The 17,376-nt window shown below is 38.4% G+C and overlaps 1 protein-coding gene across 4 annotated transcripts in view; it reads right to left on the bottom strand.

Moving 5' to 3' along the window:
- METTL9 (methyltransferase like 9) overlaps nt 1-17,376 on the bottom strand; it is a 47,806-nt gene that overhangs the window by 13,848 nt on the left and 16,582 nt on the right. For all 4 annotated transcript variants that reach the window (XR_006786924.1, XR_006786923.1, XM_045849048.1 and 1 more), the window contains exons 2-4: nt 17,134-17,324; nt 10,622-10,831; nt 7,039-7,223 (exon numbers count right to left, since the gene is read on the bottom strand). Coding sequence is in view for 2 of the 4 variants with exons in the window: in XM_045849048.1 (XP_045705004.1) it covers nt 7,039-7,223; nt 10,622-10,831; nt 17,134-17,324 (586 nt within the window). In the remaining 2 variants the exon portion in view is untranslated. The remainder of the gene's footprint in view (nt 1-7,038; nt 7,224-10,621; nt 10,832-17,133; nt 17,325-17,376) is intronic.

Here is a 17,376-nt window from a genome sequence, read left to right as displayed (position 1 = left end):
ACTAAAAATGTTTCTATATAAAAATATTTTTTCAACACTTCAACTGAGATATGAAGCACATTCACTCCCTAGCCACCAGCCCTCACACCCCTATCCATAAGGACTATTTATTGAATTCCTAACAGTATTAATGTCCCTACAATCTGAGTATTCAGAATTTTCGCTGGAAGAGATTTTGCTGGAAAAGATTCGCTGCTATAGCTTTCTGTTTAGATTTGAGTTTGCCATGATAATGAAAACAGAATATTACTAAAAGAACTAAAAGAGGGAAACAGAGACATGGTTCTAGTGTCTACAAATCCTTCCATGACCACTTAAACCACATACCAAAAGATGGTAACAGGATTTTCAGAGTAAGCCATTTCTTTCTCTCTGCTATAAAAGACTTGAGAGAATCTGAACCTCTGACTAACTGGCATATAGTTAAGTCTCTTTGGAATCAAGTCACATAAACCAATGGAAAATGCAAACTTGAAGCTGAAGTTAAAAAACGGAAAGAAGGCATCAAATTATTATTTTTATTGTTAAAGGAGTTTCACAGGCATATCTAAAGGACATTAACAAATATTTCAAACTGAAGAACTGAGAACAGATATGATCAATAAAGCCACAAATAAAAATGAAGTAACAAAAGAAGATGGGATGAAATAAATCTGATGTGTCAAATACCAGTGCTGAGACAGACACAGCGGGGCTCTACCCTACACATGAAATTATTTAATCCTCATGACATATTTTACAATACGTATTAGCCCCAGTTTTACAGATGAAACACTAAGCTTAATGAGAGGCCCAGGTTAGTAAGGGCTGATCTACATTTCTAGTACAGGTTGCCTTACAAAGACCAAGATCTTGCCAGGAAACAGTCCTGCCAGAGACTTGCTTATATTTAGATTGACAGGAGCTTTTAGATTTACTGTGTCTAATTTAGCTAGAACAATGAGCCTGGAAGAAAGTGAGAAAGTTGCCAAAGGCTACCTTTCAAAAAGCACAGGCCTCACTGATATCAGCCTCACTGTTATCACAGGAGAAATCTACTAAACTTTCAAATATGAGATAACCACAACATGCCTTTTAAACTGTTCCAGAGCATAACAGAAAAAACTTCCAAATTAGTTTTTACAAAGCCAGCAGAACATTGACATTGAAAAAATGGCACAAATTGTATCTTCCAACTAAATGAAAGACCAGATACAGACCAACTATCATTTATCAATATTAATGCTAATATTTTTATTTAGAATTTTTGTAAAAACAATCTAGTGATGCATTACAAGACTATTCCACCTAAGCCCAGAACTGCAAAGGCGGATATATACTAGAAAAGTGTTATTAATTTAATAAGTCAAAGGAAAAAAAAACCAGTATGACCACACCTCCATAGATGTTGAAAACAACCAGTGAAATATTCAATAGTGGCTCCTAATTTTTTAAGCTCTTAAGAAAACAGGATTAAAAAAATATGTATCTCAAGATAAACAACAGCAACATCAAGCCAAAAGATAGCATCATATTTAAAATAGAAACATTTCATTAAAGTCAAAATCAAGACAAAAACATCCACTGTTTTTAATGAGCATTTTCTAGAATTAATTACCAATTCTAGACCAAAAGAAAATGTCTGAAAATGAAAAGTAGCAAAACCATATCTAAACACAAGAGAATCAATAAAAAAAATATTGGAAACACTAAAATAATTCAGTAAGACAGAAGATAAAAAATCAACTGCTTGTGTATATATAGTATTCATTCTATAACACAGTGGAGGACCCACTTGGTGACAACATGAACAAACTTGGAGGACATTATGCTCAGTGAAGTATACAAATACCATAGGATCTCACTTGTACATGGAATCTAAACAAGCCAAACTCCTAGAACCACACAAAAGAATAATAGTTGTCAGGGGCTGGGGTAGGGAGGAAATGGGGAGATGCCAGTCTAACATCCAGTTTGAGATGAGTTAAGTTCTATAGATCTAATGTATAGTAGGTTGACTACACTTAATGATACTGTATAGTATACATGAAATTTCCTAAGGTAACTACATGAGGTAATATGTTAATTAACTTGATAGTGATAATCATTTCAAAATGCATACATACACTAAAATCATCATGCTGTGTACCCAAAATATACACAATTTTTACTTGTTAATTATACCTCAATAAAGCTGGGGAAAAAATAAAAAAATATGATAGAAGAGAAATTTCTATTTAAATTATCTCTCACACCCCCCCCCCCCATGAGAATAAATCTAACAAAAATTGTGCTGGACCTTTGTGAAGAAAATTTCATGTTACTAAAGAACACAAAGAACTGACCCAGTTGGAAGATACATTCTATTATTGACTAGGGAGGCTCAATAATCTCTAAATGAAGATATAAATTTAATATAAGGGGAACCAAATAAGCTAATGGTAAAGTTGATCTGTTAAATAAATGAGCCAAGAACAGTCTGAACAGGCACTGACTGAAGGCAAGGAGTGCTACAATATCAAAACACATGATGAACTGCAGTAAGTAAAGTCATTTGGTACTGACACACGAAAGATCAATCTAAACAGCACAGAACCACAAACAGGACTTTAGTCTGTGATAAAGGTGGCACTTCAAAGCATGGAGGAAAGGATGATTCAGTAAATGGTGTTAGGATCACAGGCTAGCAGTCCCAGCCCTATAACTGAATCCTGCAACCTTTACCTTGCTTCCTCCAGGTCTTTTTCACACCCTCTCAGTGAGGTCCCTCCCTAAGCATGCACTTTAAGATTACAGCACTCAAACCCAACCCCCAATTTCAAAAGCCCGTTTCACACTTCTGTTGTTTATTTCCTACACAACACTTATCACCAATGACATGCCATTTGTTTAATGTCTGTCTTCTTCACTAGAGTGTAAGCTCCATGATGGTTAACTATATGTGTATGTTTTTTGTCACTGTATCCCCAGCATGTAGGTATCAGTAAATACTTTTTAAACGAATGAAACTATTCTGTGGCATAGAGTATTCAGCAGCCAATTCCCTTTTTCTTGCTCTCACTCTCCTTCTTCCCCCACCCCCTTTCTCTAAAAAAAATAAATAAATAAATAAAAAATTTTTAAAAGAATGCTCACGTCTCGACTATTTATAAAGCAAACTGCTAGTGTCTGAAAGGGACTTCCTAAAGGGGTTATGACACACCCTGTGGTGTGCGGGTAAATGTCTAGCAACCTGTGGTGTGTGCCAGTTTCCATGGTATAGGCACTTGCACCACAGTCAACTGCACTAATGGCCACATTTACATCCAGGGCTTGCCAGTATACCAACCAGTGCTCAGGAGCCAGTAAAACCAGCTCCAGCATACCACTGCTTACAAGTCCAAGAATGACATAGACACATACGAGGTCCATCTGGAAAAAGTCCAGCCACTGTTAATATAACGAGAACAGTTTGCATGACATGGATGTAACCTGGCTGCCAAGGAGAGTGGACTAGAATGTGCATGTATTAACAACAACTGCACTGTACTAGTCAGTGGGGGCCGTAGATGTCATTGAGTGAGCATGTGTACTGTGTGGCAGTTGCATTCAAAATGACAGAGCAAAGAGAGCAACAAATCTGCATCAAATTTTGTGTTAAGCTTGAGTGTTCCTCTGCAGAAACTATTCGGATGATTCAGCTATTGGCAACTGGTGACTGGCAGTTTCATCACAACAACACATCCATTTATGCATTACATCTTATGCAGAGTTTTTTGGTGAAACCATCAAATCACCCAGGTGATTCAGTCCCCCTACAGCCCAGATTTGGCACTTCTGGCTTTTCCCCTAACTAAAATCACCTTTGAAAGGGAAGAGATTGCAGACCATCAATGAGATTCAAGAAAACATGACGGAGCAGCTGATGGTGACTGGGAGAACTGTGTGAGGTCCAAAGGTGCCTACACTGAAGGGGACTGAGGTATCATTGTCCTATGTACAATGTTTCTTATATCTTGTTCAATAAATGTCTCTATTTGTCATATTACATGGGTGGATTCCTTCTGGACAGGCCTTGTATATGTTGGTAAGGAATAATCTCCTAGATATGTTTAAGTGGCAACAAAGAATGTATGATGAGCTTTAATTATATAATCCATTTTTTCCATGTATACATATGCTTATATATGCATAGACTATCTTTGAGGAAATACTCAATAAACCTGAACAAGACTGTGGAACTGGAAAGGATGAAAAGCTATTCATTATATACCCTCTTACAAACTGCTGGAACTCTTTTTTATCATGAATTACCTTTTTATGAAAATTACAATTTAAAAAAATTATGCATCACTAAATTTTCAGTTTTGCAATATAATTCTCCTTTTCTTGATTACATAATTTTTACTTTTTTTGATGCTTTAGAAAATTCTCAGTGGATTTAATAATTCCTAACCAAAACTGGGTTAGTAAACCAAGTAAACTGAAATTAGGCACATTTTGCATTTAACCTAAGTAACAAAATCATTGTAGCTTGAACTCAAGACAAATGAAAAAAATTACAGAAAGAATCATTTAATCTACATTTGCTTTTTGTTCAAAAATAAATTAAGCCAAGTGTGCAAAGTACATTCAGCTATCCTTAGAACAGCCTAGTACTCACGAATTCACACAGCAAGATCACCTTGGACATCCCACTCCTCACAGTGTCACCTGGTAACCATCAGGGTCTAATCAGTGACTTAGAGAAAGAAAGAAAACAATAATAGAGCACCAAGGAGCAGTGCACAAAATTTATAGGTCATTCAAGGTAACCCACAGCAACAAAGCTGCTTGTCTCAGGTGTGCTGTGTCACTGCAGACTCCTTGGACTCAGCAGACAGCTCTGTGTACCCACCATTAAGGAGCTCGTTTTCAATCCTTACTGGTAACCGCCCTGTTGTCCAAAGTGACTCCTCAATTTTTAGTGTCAGAAACACAAGGATATAAAAACCATGGTCAAACTGATGTTTCTTCCCCTGCTTTTCCACCTCCTACTATGCCATGAAGTTGCATTAAAGTTCTACCATGTGGTTACCCAACAAGGCACAGGAAACCAGGACCTTACAACCTGATGACTCATGACTCCAATGCAGAAAGACAGAGCTAAGGCTTGATTATACCAGAATAGCACTGAAATAAGATCAGGTCGCTGAATTATCAAGAAGGACACTTACTGGGTTTTCCCCTGTACAACACATATATGATATACAGGGACTTACCCCTAAAGCAGTGTTTTCTTTACCATGACAAACGATTCAACAAGAATGTAAAAATGGACATGAGATAGGGAATATCTGTCTATACTCTTTCCCACTCTCCTATGTCCAAAGAAATCCCCATTTGACTATCATCAACAGATACCTAAAACCATTTGGTAAATGTTAAAACAAGCATTAAATATCAAGAGACTAAAACCTGAGGGGGAAAAAATAAAGACAAGAAGAAGTGAAGGAGCAAGTAAGTGGAAACACAAATCCATGGCCATAAGCAAACATAAACATTATTCCTTAGGGTACAGATTTTCACAGATAGTCACTGACTACAATGCTTATAAAATATTCATGGATTTCTTAAAAATGCCTGCAAGCTGCCCTGACAGGGTGGTTCAGTTGGTTGGAGCCTCATCCTGTATGCCAAAAGGCTGTGGGCTCAATTCCTGGTCAGGGCATATACCTAGGTTACAGGTTTGATCCCTCATCTAGTCACGTATGGAAGGCAACGAATAAATGTTTCTCTCACGTTGATGTCTCTGTCTTTCTCTCTCTCTCTCCCCCCACAACACCCCTCTTTTTTCCTTTCCTCCCCCTCTCTAAAATTCTACAAATCAATTTAAAAATATATCTTCAGTGAGGATTAAAACAAATTTTTTAAATGTCTGCAAGCTCCTAGAGGTTTTTAAAAACAGATTTTTTTCAAGATTTTATTTATTTAATTTTAGAAAGAGGGGAAGGGAAGGAGGAAGAGAGAAGAGAATGCAAACCCCCTACTGGGGACCTAGCCTACAACCCAGGCATTTGCCATAGACCGGGAATCGAACCGGCGACCCTTTGGTTTGCAGGCCAGCACTCAATCCACTGACCTACACCACCCAAGGTAAAAAATGATTTAAGAGACAGAGAGAAAAACATTGATGTGAGAGACTAACATTAATCAGTTGCTTCCTGTACATGCCATAACCAGGGATGGAATCTACAACCTTACAGTGTACAAAACAACACTCCAACCAACTGAGCCACCCAACTAGGGCAGCACTTACAGTTTCTGAACCTCAGGCTGAGCGAGGCAGTAAAACTTTAAACAACTAAAGATTTTAAAATATTAACATGTACTACTTATATAATTAATCATTTTATATTATAGTACATTAACTTACAAAAATGCAAAAAAAAGGTTTAAAGTCATAACTTTCAAAATGACCTGAAATGAAAAGCATATCAGCTAAAACTATGAGTCAATGTGATACTGCCAGAAGTCAAAGTAAATAAATATGAATAAGAAATCAAATCATTTCTTCTAATATATTCTTCATTCAACATAGCTGAAGAGCAAGTCCACACAATCACAAAACCAAATGTTAACACAAAGAAATGATACCTGCTGGAACACAAAAGGGCAAAATGGATAACAGCATTTATCATTGTGAGAGTCTGGGACAAAAGATGTAAAATACAAAACAGCTATGACATTCAGCAAGTATATATAGGTAGATTAAAAAGCATCATTTACTTCTTGACCTAGCATATAAATTAATGAATAAATGGTGCAAGCTCCATTTAAAAGCACTAAAGATGGGCCCATGTTAGGCTTTTCATTTGGAGTGGGCAGACCCCACTGAGCACTAATTATTACCAGTGTGGGTTTTATGAAACTCTAGTCCTTCCAGAGTTCCATAAAACCCACACTGAGATGAACATTCATCAAGTAGGTATTTTCCATGGGTAAACTGTATTCTTTAAAATTCCAGGCTATTCTAAGAAACAGAATCACAAGTAGCAATAAACACCTACGGTGAAGAAGAGGCTACCTGATCACACTCACCATTTTCCACATAGGGATGAAAGGGTAAGACCAGGGCCAGGATGACCCTGCCCCTAGTTGGCTCCAAGACACTTCTGATATCCTTCAACAAAGTCAGGGGCTGATCACAGCGGTCCAGCAAATTCAAGCAGCTGATGACATCATACTGGAACCCTGTATTCTGCCATTCATTTATACCGAGCACTCTGGAAATATCAGAGGGAACTGGATTGATACAAAACTCCCTTAAAATCATCTTTAAAAATAACTGAGATGCAAAACAAACAAACAACAACAAAAAAAACTGAGATGCCAGTAAAGTCTCTTAACTTTGTCTTCTAAATCAAAGTACATTTAAAATCTTCATTTATAATCTATATTTCCAGAAATAAAAGGGCCAGGCAAGAGAAAAATAGCTACCATATGTCTTTAAATTTAGCATTTCACCTATTTCCAAATCTCAAATCAAAAAATTTTCTTTATAAGAGCTAATCATGTATTTTATAAGTATGATGACATGGTGATAAAAATTATTATAAAACTAGAGTATCAAATGCTTGAACATCAGTTAATAAACGAAGAGTCATACTTTCTACATTCACTGGTATTTAATCATAAAATAGATATTTATGTTTTCTATTACTAGGGTCCCTCTTATTTTTAAGAATGGCTAGGCATAGTACAGATAATTTCCATTTATAACCTATAACCTTTTGAGCATATGTGTTCCCGAGAGAGATATTATTTCATACTCTGGGATCTTCATATCTATACAATTTATAGAAGAAAAAGCATAGAACATTCCATTAAAACTGTAAGTTCATAAAGAGCATAGTTTTCTTTACTTGCTAATATTTTTAAATTTTTAAATGTTTTATTATTATAGTTGTCCCATTTTCCCTCCTCTATTCCCTTCCATGCTGTGCACCCGCTCCCACCCGCATTCTCCCCCTTTAGTTCATGTCCATGGGTCATATATGTAAGTTCTTTGGCTTCTACATTTCCTATAATATTCTTAACATCCCCCTGTCTATCTTCTACCTACCATCTACTCTGTACATTTTCCCCCTCTCCCTCCACCCACTCCCCTGCTGATAACCCTCCATGTGATCTCCATTTCTGTGATTCTGTTCCTGTTCTAGTTGTTTCCTTAGTTTGTTTTTGTTTTTGGTTAGGTTATTAATAACTGCGAGTGTGTTGTCATTTTACTGTTCATATTTTTATCTTCTTTTTCTTAGATAAGTCCCTTTAACCTTTAATATAATAAGGGCTTGGTGATGATGAACTCCTTTAACTTGACCTTATCTGGGAAGCACTTTATCTGCCCTGAATGACAGTTTTGCTGGAGAAAGTAATCTTGGATGTAGGTCCTTGTCTTTAATGACTTGGAATACTTCTTTCCAGTCCCTTCTTGCCTATAAGGTCTCTTTTGAGAAATCAGCTGACAGACTGATGGGAACTCCTTTGGAGGTAACTGTCTCCTTTTCTCATGCTGCTTTTAAGATTCTCTCCTTCATTTTAATCTTGGCTAATGTAATTATGATGTGTGTTCCTCCTTGGGTCCAACTTCTTTGGGACTCTCTGAGCTTCCTGGACTTCCTGAAAGTCTGTTTTCTTTGCCAGATTGGGGAAGTACTCCTTTATTATTTGTTCAAGTAAGTTTTCAATTTCTTACTCTTCCTCTTCTCCTTCGGGTACCCTATGATTTGGGTGTTGGAACATTTCAAGATGTCCTGGAGGTTCCTAAGCCTCTCCTCATTTTTTTGAATTCTTGTTTCTTCATTCTTTTCTGATTGAATGTTTATTTCTTCCTTCTGATCCACACTGTTGATTTGAGTCCCAATTTCCTTCCCATCACTGTTGATTCCCTGTACATTTTCCTTTATTTCACTTATTGTAGCCTTCATTTATTCATCTAATTTGTGAACAAAATCAATCAATTCTGTGAGCATCCTGATTACCAGTGTTTTGAACTGTACATCCGATAGGCTGGCTATCTCTTTGCTGCTTAGTTGTATTTTTTCTGGAGCTTTGATCTGTTCCTCATTTGGACCATTTTTTTTTTTTGTCTTGGCACACCTGTTAGATAGTAAGGGGCGGAGCCTTAGGAGTTCACCAGGGCAGGGCAACCCAAGTCACTGGGTTGTGACATTGTATGTGGGGGAGGGGTTTGAGAGGGAACAATACCACTTGCTCTGCTCTCTGCCAGTTTTCAGTCACTTACCCTGCTACCCACAATCAAATTGGGTCCTTCTGGTGCTGATTCCTGAGTGGGTGGGCATGTGTATGTTCTAGGGCCCTGTTGGTCTCTCCAATGAACTCTACTGTGAGGCTGGGAGTTTCTCCTGCTGTTGCCTCCACCCCCACTAGTGTTTTCAATCAGAGGGTTGAAGTTTTATTTCCCCACACTTGAACTCCAGGTTGCATGGTCTATCTTGCTCCCCAGTTCTTCCTTCCAGTTTATCTGCACGTGACTGTGGGAACACCGAGTCCTCAATAAGCCACCTCAAGGGGTCTGCCAACTGCTGCCTTGCTATGAGTCCTTTCCACCTGGCTGCCCACCTCTGCCCCTCCTACCAGTCTGGATGAATGTTTCTTCTTTAACTCCTTGGTTGTCGGACTTCCACACAATTCGATTTTCTGTCAGTTCTGGTTGGTTTTTTTTGTTTTTAAATTTGTTGCCCTTCTTTTGGTTGTGCGAGGAGACAATGTGTCTACCCACGCCTCCATCTTGGCCAGAAGTCCCATGAAGAGCATAGTTACCACACCACTCTTAACCCTCAATCTCTCCCTCTCTCTCCTCACCCTCTCTTTTCTCAAAGAACATTTCTAATGCTTTACAATGTTTTATCCATAGAAAGGGGGAGATTGTATATGAGCTATCAAGAGTCTCTATTAGCCAATTTTATAACTTCTTCACTCCTGTTTAGTTATAGCAATCAGAATGTAGTAGGTGGTGCATGTTACGATAGATGGGGAAAAACAGACAGTAAAAGGATCTCTGGTAAACAAGTCTTTGATAATGCTGAGCAGATACAGTGGAGATAACCTACAAAATTCTAAACATATCATGAAGGAACACACTTTCCTTCCCATACCTACTTTCAAAACACAGATGTTTTTCAAAGTGGGGGAGATTCAGATTAGGAATTCAGCAAAACTTAAGCCACTGTTATAACAAGTCAAGCATTCCAAGATTTGAAATGGTGAATTAATTTCTAATTGAAGGAATATGTTTCAAGTATTACCATACAGACCCACCAGGATTTTATCAGAGACAGATTGCTGGAGTTAAGAGGGATCTTACATATCACTTAGTTCAACATCATACAGACATAATTCCCCTATAACAAGTCCCTACGTCTGATCTCCTCTTACCAAGTTGTCTCCCATCTGCTCTTTTCCTCCCAATAGTCCAGAAAAATACTGCCAAGGAAAGATGATCTCTCTCAATTCCCACTTATCTGTAATATGGAAAGTTTTCTCTTTTTTAGTTTCTAACCACAGAAGTGTTTCTGATTCATATCCTTTAAATAATACGCTCTCAAAAAGAAATACATCTAAAACCAAAAAATATACACCAAACCATGTCTAAAAATTATACCTGTATTTCTTCTTCTGAAGCTGCCATATCATAGTTTCAGACAGCTCAGTGGCATAAATTTCTTCAAAATGAGGGCTCATGATTTTTGTGACTTCTCCATCTCCAGCACCCAAATCAAGAAGTCTATGGGTTTTCCAGTCTGGATTAATTTTAAGCAGTTTCTGAAACTGATCTGGTGAAAACACAAACATTGAGCCTCTTCCCAGCAACCTGAGCAAAAAAAAAAGAGGACACAAATGGATGAGTCAATATGAGATAAGCACAGCTCATATACATATACAGGGTGACTTTGGTGACTCAGCACCAACAGCTTTTTGAACTTACAAAATGTTTAGTTTACATGATTATGTGATTAAAATACATGTAATATTTTATATGACTTATATGACTAAAAAGCAAAGTTAATAAAACAAGGAAATGCCTCCAGATAGCATCATTTGTCTTTGAAGTTGCAAGTAATACCCCAAAAGAAGTAGGGCAAAAACAGGAATAAAAGATGAAAGAGGAAAAGAATGAGAGGGGAAGGGAGGATAAATAAATAAGAAAAGGTGAATGTGAAGAATTTATCTCAAAATAGGAAGGAAAGATGGAAAGAGTAACATAGAATATATTTATCAGATGACAGACCAACAGAATTGTCCACAACACTAGCCAGTAACACTAAGCAGAAAAACCAAATATGGGGGCAAAAGCCTTTATAAAACTAAACAATGGGTAAGAGAAAAAAGTTTTAGTATAATAGATTTTTAAGAAAGAAAAGAGTGGTCCTTGTGATATAAGCTCATTTGCATTAAGAAAGTAGATTCATACTCATATCGATGTATTTGTTATACAATTGGCTAGGTCTTATTATTTCTAAAGATCCTAAAAACACTCAAACAATATTGCCTCCTCGCATAACCACATGAAAATTACACCTAAACTACAGAACAATCATCATTCAGAACCACCAGAAATCAAGCTAAATGGGAGTCCTACAACTACAGAATTAAAGAAGCAACCACATCAACATTGATAGGAGGGACAGAGACACGGAATGAACTGGTCCCACACCCAAGTGGGGCAGATAAAAATTGGGAGAAATATCTCAAAAGTGAGGGGTCCCAGCCCCACACCAGGCCCCCCAGCCCAGGGTTCCACAGCTGGCAAGAGAAGTTGCCATGATGTCTGGACAAGGACTGAGGCTGCAGAAGACAGAAACTTTTGGAGTCCTGGGCAGTTCCTCTTAAAGGGCCTGCACACAGACTTACTCAGACTCACTAGTTCTGAGCTCCAGGACAGACAGAAGACTGAAAAGCACTAGAAATACAAGGAGGAACTGAATCATGCTGCATCAGGATCAGAGTTTGGGGAAACGTTCTCCCAGACAGAGTGCTGACAGAGTCTATTTTTCTTTTTCTGAGCTCTCCCCTCAGAAAGGTGGCAGATGGGTGCCACATCTGAGACTCCATTAACCTGGCTCATACTATTTGCCCAACCCTGGTGATTCCCTGATGCCCACCCCACACAATTTTCAGGTCTACCCAAGCTGTTTTCAGTGGCTTTTTCCATACAAATGGTTTGTCTTGGCTCATGCTTCAGATTTGTCTAAATTCTACAAAACAAGCAACATCTGGTCTCAGTGAGCCCTGTACCTCTTGCTAAGTCGTCCCAGGCCTGGCACTAGCAGCAGCTAGCCTTGGTTCACAGCTTAGCCTCACCCGGGCACCCCCAAGAGTTGTAGCAACTCTACCTAATACATAGAAACCAACACAGGGAAGCTCTCTAAATAAGACAAAGAAACCTGGTCCAAATGAAAAAACAGAACAAAACTCCAGAAAAATAACTAAGCAAAATGGAGATACGCAATCTATCAGATGCAGAGTTCAAAACACTGGTTATAAGGATGCTCAAAGAACTTGGTAAGGACCTCAACATCATAAAAAAGATCCAGTCAGAAAAGAAGGGCACACTAATGAAAATAAAGAACAATCAGCCCTGGCTGGTGTGGCTCAGTGGATTGAGCGCGGGCTGCGAACCAAAGTGTCACAGGTTCGATTCCCAGTCAGGGTACATGCCTGGGTTACAGGCCATGACCCCCAGCAACTGCACATTGATGTTTCTCTCTCTCTTTCTCCCTCCCTTCCCTCTCTAAAAATAAATAAATAAAATCTTAAAAAAAAAAGAAAGAAAGAAAGAACAATCTACAGGGAATGAACAGTAGCATGGATGAAGCCAAGAATCAAATCTCACTAAGCAATCTGGAATATAAGGAGGCAAAAAAACACCCAATCAGTAGAGCAAGAAGAAAAAAAGAGTCCAAAAAAAATAAGGATAGTGTTAAAGAGCTTCTGGGACAACTTCAAGCATACCAACATTCGTATCATGGCATACCGGAAGGAGAAGAGAACAAGAAACTGAAAACCTATTTGAAAACATAATGAAAGAAAATTCCCCTAATTTGATGAAGAAAATAGACATGCAAGTCCAGGAAGCACAGAGTCCAAACAAGATGAACCCAAAGAGGACCACACCAAGACACATCATAATTAAAATGCAAAAGCTTAAAGATAAAGAGAAAATTTTAAAAGCAGCAAGAGAAAAGAAGTTAGTTACCTACAAGGGAGCTCCCATAAGACTGTCAGCCAATTTCTGAAAAGAAACTTTGCAGGCTTGAAGGGATTGGCAAGACATATTCAAAGTCATGAAAAGCAAGGACCTACAACCAAGATTACTCTACCCAGCAAAGTCATCATTTAGAATGGAAGGGCAGATAAAGAGCTTCCCCTACAGGAAAAAGCTAAAGGAATCCATTACCACCAAACAAGTGTTATATGAAATGTTAAAGGGTCTTCTTTAAGAAGATCAAAAAACAAACAATGAAATGGCAATACATTCATATTAACAGTTGAATATAAAACAAACTAGTAGAACAGAAACAGAATCATATATACAAAGAATGTTTTGATGGTTGCCAGATGGGTTAGAGGGATAGGCAAAAAAGGGGTTTGGTGAAGGGGTTAAGAAGTACAAATTGGTTGTTACAGAATAGTCATAGGGATGTAAAGTATAGCACAGGGAATATAATAGCCAAGAACTTATTGTATGACCTATAGACATGGACAACAGTGTAGGGATGACCTGAGGGAGTGGGAGTATCTGGTTGGAGGGAGGAAAATTGGGACAACTATAGTAGCACAAATAAAATATATTTTGTTTAAAAACACTCAAACATATGAATGCCTTTGAAAAATAGAGACTGAGAAGAGTTAAAAGGGAAATCAAAGAGGACCCCTGGAAAAGAAGGTAGAGGTCATACAAAGTCTCACAGAAGCATCATGTGGAAATGATTGCACTCCCATTTAGGACAGGTTTTCGAGCTCTCAAATCATTTGTCTACAGCACAGACTCTCACATTTCTTTAAGTACAGAATGACACAGGGAGCTCCTGCTGGATTGGGGCCTTGGAGGTGTGCCTACCCATGGAAGGCCTTTCTGTATTCCTGGGAGCTTCCTCCTGGGACCCTGGGAACCAGTCTGAAAACCACTGGTCTAGGAAATGGCAGGAAAATCTGCACTGGACTGTCACTTTCTGGTAATAATTCTAAGGTACAATACATTTGTTATACAGGGACTAGAAAGATGTGTGCAACTTGGTGCTCCTGATAAGACCAGTTTCAGGAAAAATTTAAACTATGGAGTTCATATAACAAACTTCTCCTCCACTTTGCCCACTAATGAATGCCATAGGAGAGTTTAACCAAATCTAATAATGTATTAACAGTATATCTCCCAACCCAGAGAAATGTTAAAAAGGTAGGGATGGGAGACTCAGAGAGGAAACATGATGCAGTTCACAATAACTGCTAACCAGAGAAAATTCTATCTTGGAAAGACAAGTTGTTCTCAAGACCCACTTGTTTATATGTTCATGTGGGAAAACAGGCTATAGAAAGCAAACCTGAGTAAAAGGAAGTAGACTCACTGAAAAAGCTATACAAAGTTTCACATAGGAACAAGTCAGAGCAAGGAGGTTACAAAGTCATAGGCAGCATGGCTAGAGATGCATGTGGCAAGTGTTGGTGCTAACTTGTCATAGGACCAAATGTCAGTTGCAAAATAATTCTTTGGCTTCAAGTTTTCCAGTTATAAAATAACATGCTTCCTTAGCCATCTCCTTGGGTTGGGATGTAACAAACCTTGACAGGATCATCATAAAATTCTAGAGTTAGAGGTCATCTGAGGTCAGAGCTCAGGAGGTCATCTCACTGGTCTACATCTCAAGGCACCAGAGAGAGAAGCACTGTCCTGCTTCCAAAGACCATGACCAACTGAGGCTCCACAAAAAGATTAAAACTGTCAAAAAATAAATCAAAATTCATTGAGCCCAGTGTTTCTCAGCCAAGACCAACTTTGTTCTCTAAGAGTCATTGGTAGTAGGTGGGAGAGTATGTGGTAGTCACAATGGCTTAGTGGGCAAGACCAAAAGAGTCAGATTTCCTGCAATGTGTGGGACAGTCCCACACAATGAAGAACTATCTCACTTAAAATGCTAAGACACTGACCTACCTCAATACAAAGTTTCCAGCAAACATATACCATGGAGAGGTCTGACTCTCTAATTTGCCTTTAATTACCAAAGTTAGTGATGTCCATGTGATTTTTTTTCAAGTGTTGAATAACCATCCTAGATTCTCTGGCCACAATCTAAGTTCCTTCCAGATTCAGAGTCTGCAGAGCAGGTATGTCTCCTTAAAATATCTTCCTTATAAAATAAATGCCAAAACACCTATCAAGTATGCCCTTACTTAGCCTTTCCCTTCCATCACATAGCAAGTCTAATAAGCATCTTACCATCTTACTTCAAGAAGATGCCATAGTAATTACATCTGTAAGAGATGCTCATTCATGGTAATAATCTATCACTGCCATGAATGTGCCAATGGGCTCAAAAGTAAGCTTTCAGCTGAGAATAAGGACACAGGAGGACAAGAGATGTTTTTGTTTTTGTTGGGTGGGGGAGGTGGAGAGGAGATAAATAAAGGTTAAAAAAAAAAAAGGTGGAGAGCTATAGACAAGGAAAGCCAAAAGGGATTTATTAACTGTACTGCCTCTCTTTGAATAAACTGTGCAATTCCCCAGCAGAGAATTTTAACCAGGGTCCAATGGGGTAGAGATAGGGGCAAGTAGCTCAGAGTTTGAAATCTCCCCAAATTTTATGCAAAATGTTAAATGTAAGGACCATGAAGAAAGGATTCCTATTTTTTATTGCTTTCAAAGAGGTATAGAGCCCCAAAAAGGTTAAAAATCATTGCTACAGTGACTTGCCTGCTGTTCAATAAAAAAATAAATGGAATAGAGCAGAAATTCAATGCAGCCAATTTTAGAAACAAAATATCAGACTGAGTTGTATAAATTCAGCTACCAATACAAAAATAACTGTTTGCTGAAGCAAACTTTAACCAATTTCACATAAGCAATGAAAAAATCAAGTAAGAAATCTTGAGAAATGGCTCATGGTACCGGAAAATATATTTAAGGAACAAATGACAAACTGGGGATACAGACATTCAGTAGACACTGGCTCCAAACCAGTGGCTTTTAGTGGTCCAGCAGGCTTGTAAAGTACTGAGCCCTGCTGCTTTCCTCTTTGGCGTTCTGGATTCTTGGGCCTTGGGATGCTTGAAAATGTGGCTAAGAGATAAAAAATATTCCTAGAGCTTTTTCCATAGATTTCAGTGAGAGACCCACTCTAGGGATAAAAAATTCCATAGTAAGTTTATAAAGGTCTGGTGAGCCTAGACATCTAAGAACAGATACAGGAGTCTTCACTCAAAACAAGCCATCACCCACTGCTGGGTTGAAACAGATCCCCCCAAAATTTGCTCCTGGGACCTTACTCCTCAGTCCATCTCTGTTAAGGGTTTGGGGTCAAGTATCTTGCTACTCCCTCTGCTAAATCAGCAGCAGCAACAGTATCACCTGTTTAAAATGCAGAATCTTGGGTCCCACCCTAATCCCACTGACTCTGAATCTGCATTGTAACCAGATCCTCAGATGATTCCTGCAGATACCAAAGTTGGGAAGCACTGCTCTAAGTACTTCCCATCAGAGAAATGCAGACTAAGATTAGTGAGGCTATTTATCAAGTTATGGTGAACTTAAAAAGCCTAAGCACAGACAGCTAAGACACTGGATCTACCACCAAGGATTTCCTCTAGCACAGGGGTGTTGAACTCATTTTCATTGGGGGGACCACATCAGCCTCGCAGTTGCCTTCAAAGGGCCAAATGTAATCTTAGGACTGTATAAATGTAACTACTCCTTAACAGTTAGATAGCTCAGCACTGCTGCCAGGTAGAAACAAGGTGGAGGACCAGATTTGGCCCACAGGCCTTGTGTTTGCTACCTCTGCTCTAGAAGTTAAGTGTTGTCACAGCCGAGATAGTCAACCTCCTGAACAAGATTCCTTTTATTTTACATTTTCCTTTTTTAAACCTATGGGTTAAAAAAAAAATCCAAGATTCACTTACCCATTGATAGATGTTCTAGACATAAACAGACTAAAAACAGATGACACAAAGGAGTGGTATAATTGGATAAATAGCCAGCCTGACTTCTCAATGCTGTTGTTTAAGAAGATCTGTGTTCCTTGATCAAGGTAACTCTGAACAAACACAGCCTGGAGTGATTCACATAGTTTCTCTCTGTTGCACACATACCACTAAAAAAAAAAAAAGAAGAAAAATTAAAACATACAACTCAAGTGTTATCTG

This window comes from Phyllostomus hastatus, unplaced genomic scaffold (assembly GCF_019186645.2).
Source record: "Phyllostomus hastatus isolate PE091 unplaced genomic scaffold, TTU_PhHast_1.1 phas_contig_64, whole genome shotgun sequence".
Classification (NCBI taxonomy): Eukaryota; Metazoa; Chordata; class Mammalia; order Chiroptera; family Phyllostomidae; genus Phyllostomus; species Phyllostomus hastatus.
This window is presented reverse-complemented; position numbering and strand designations above follow the sequence as displayed.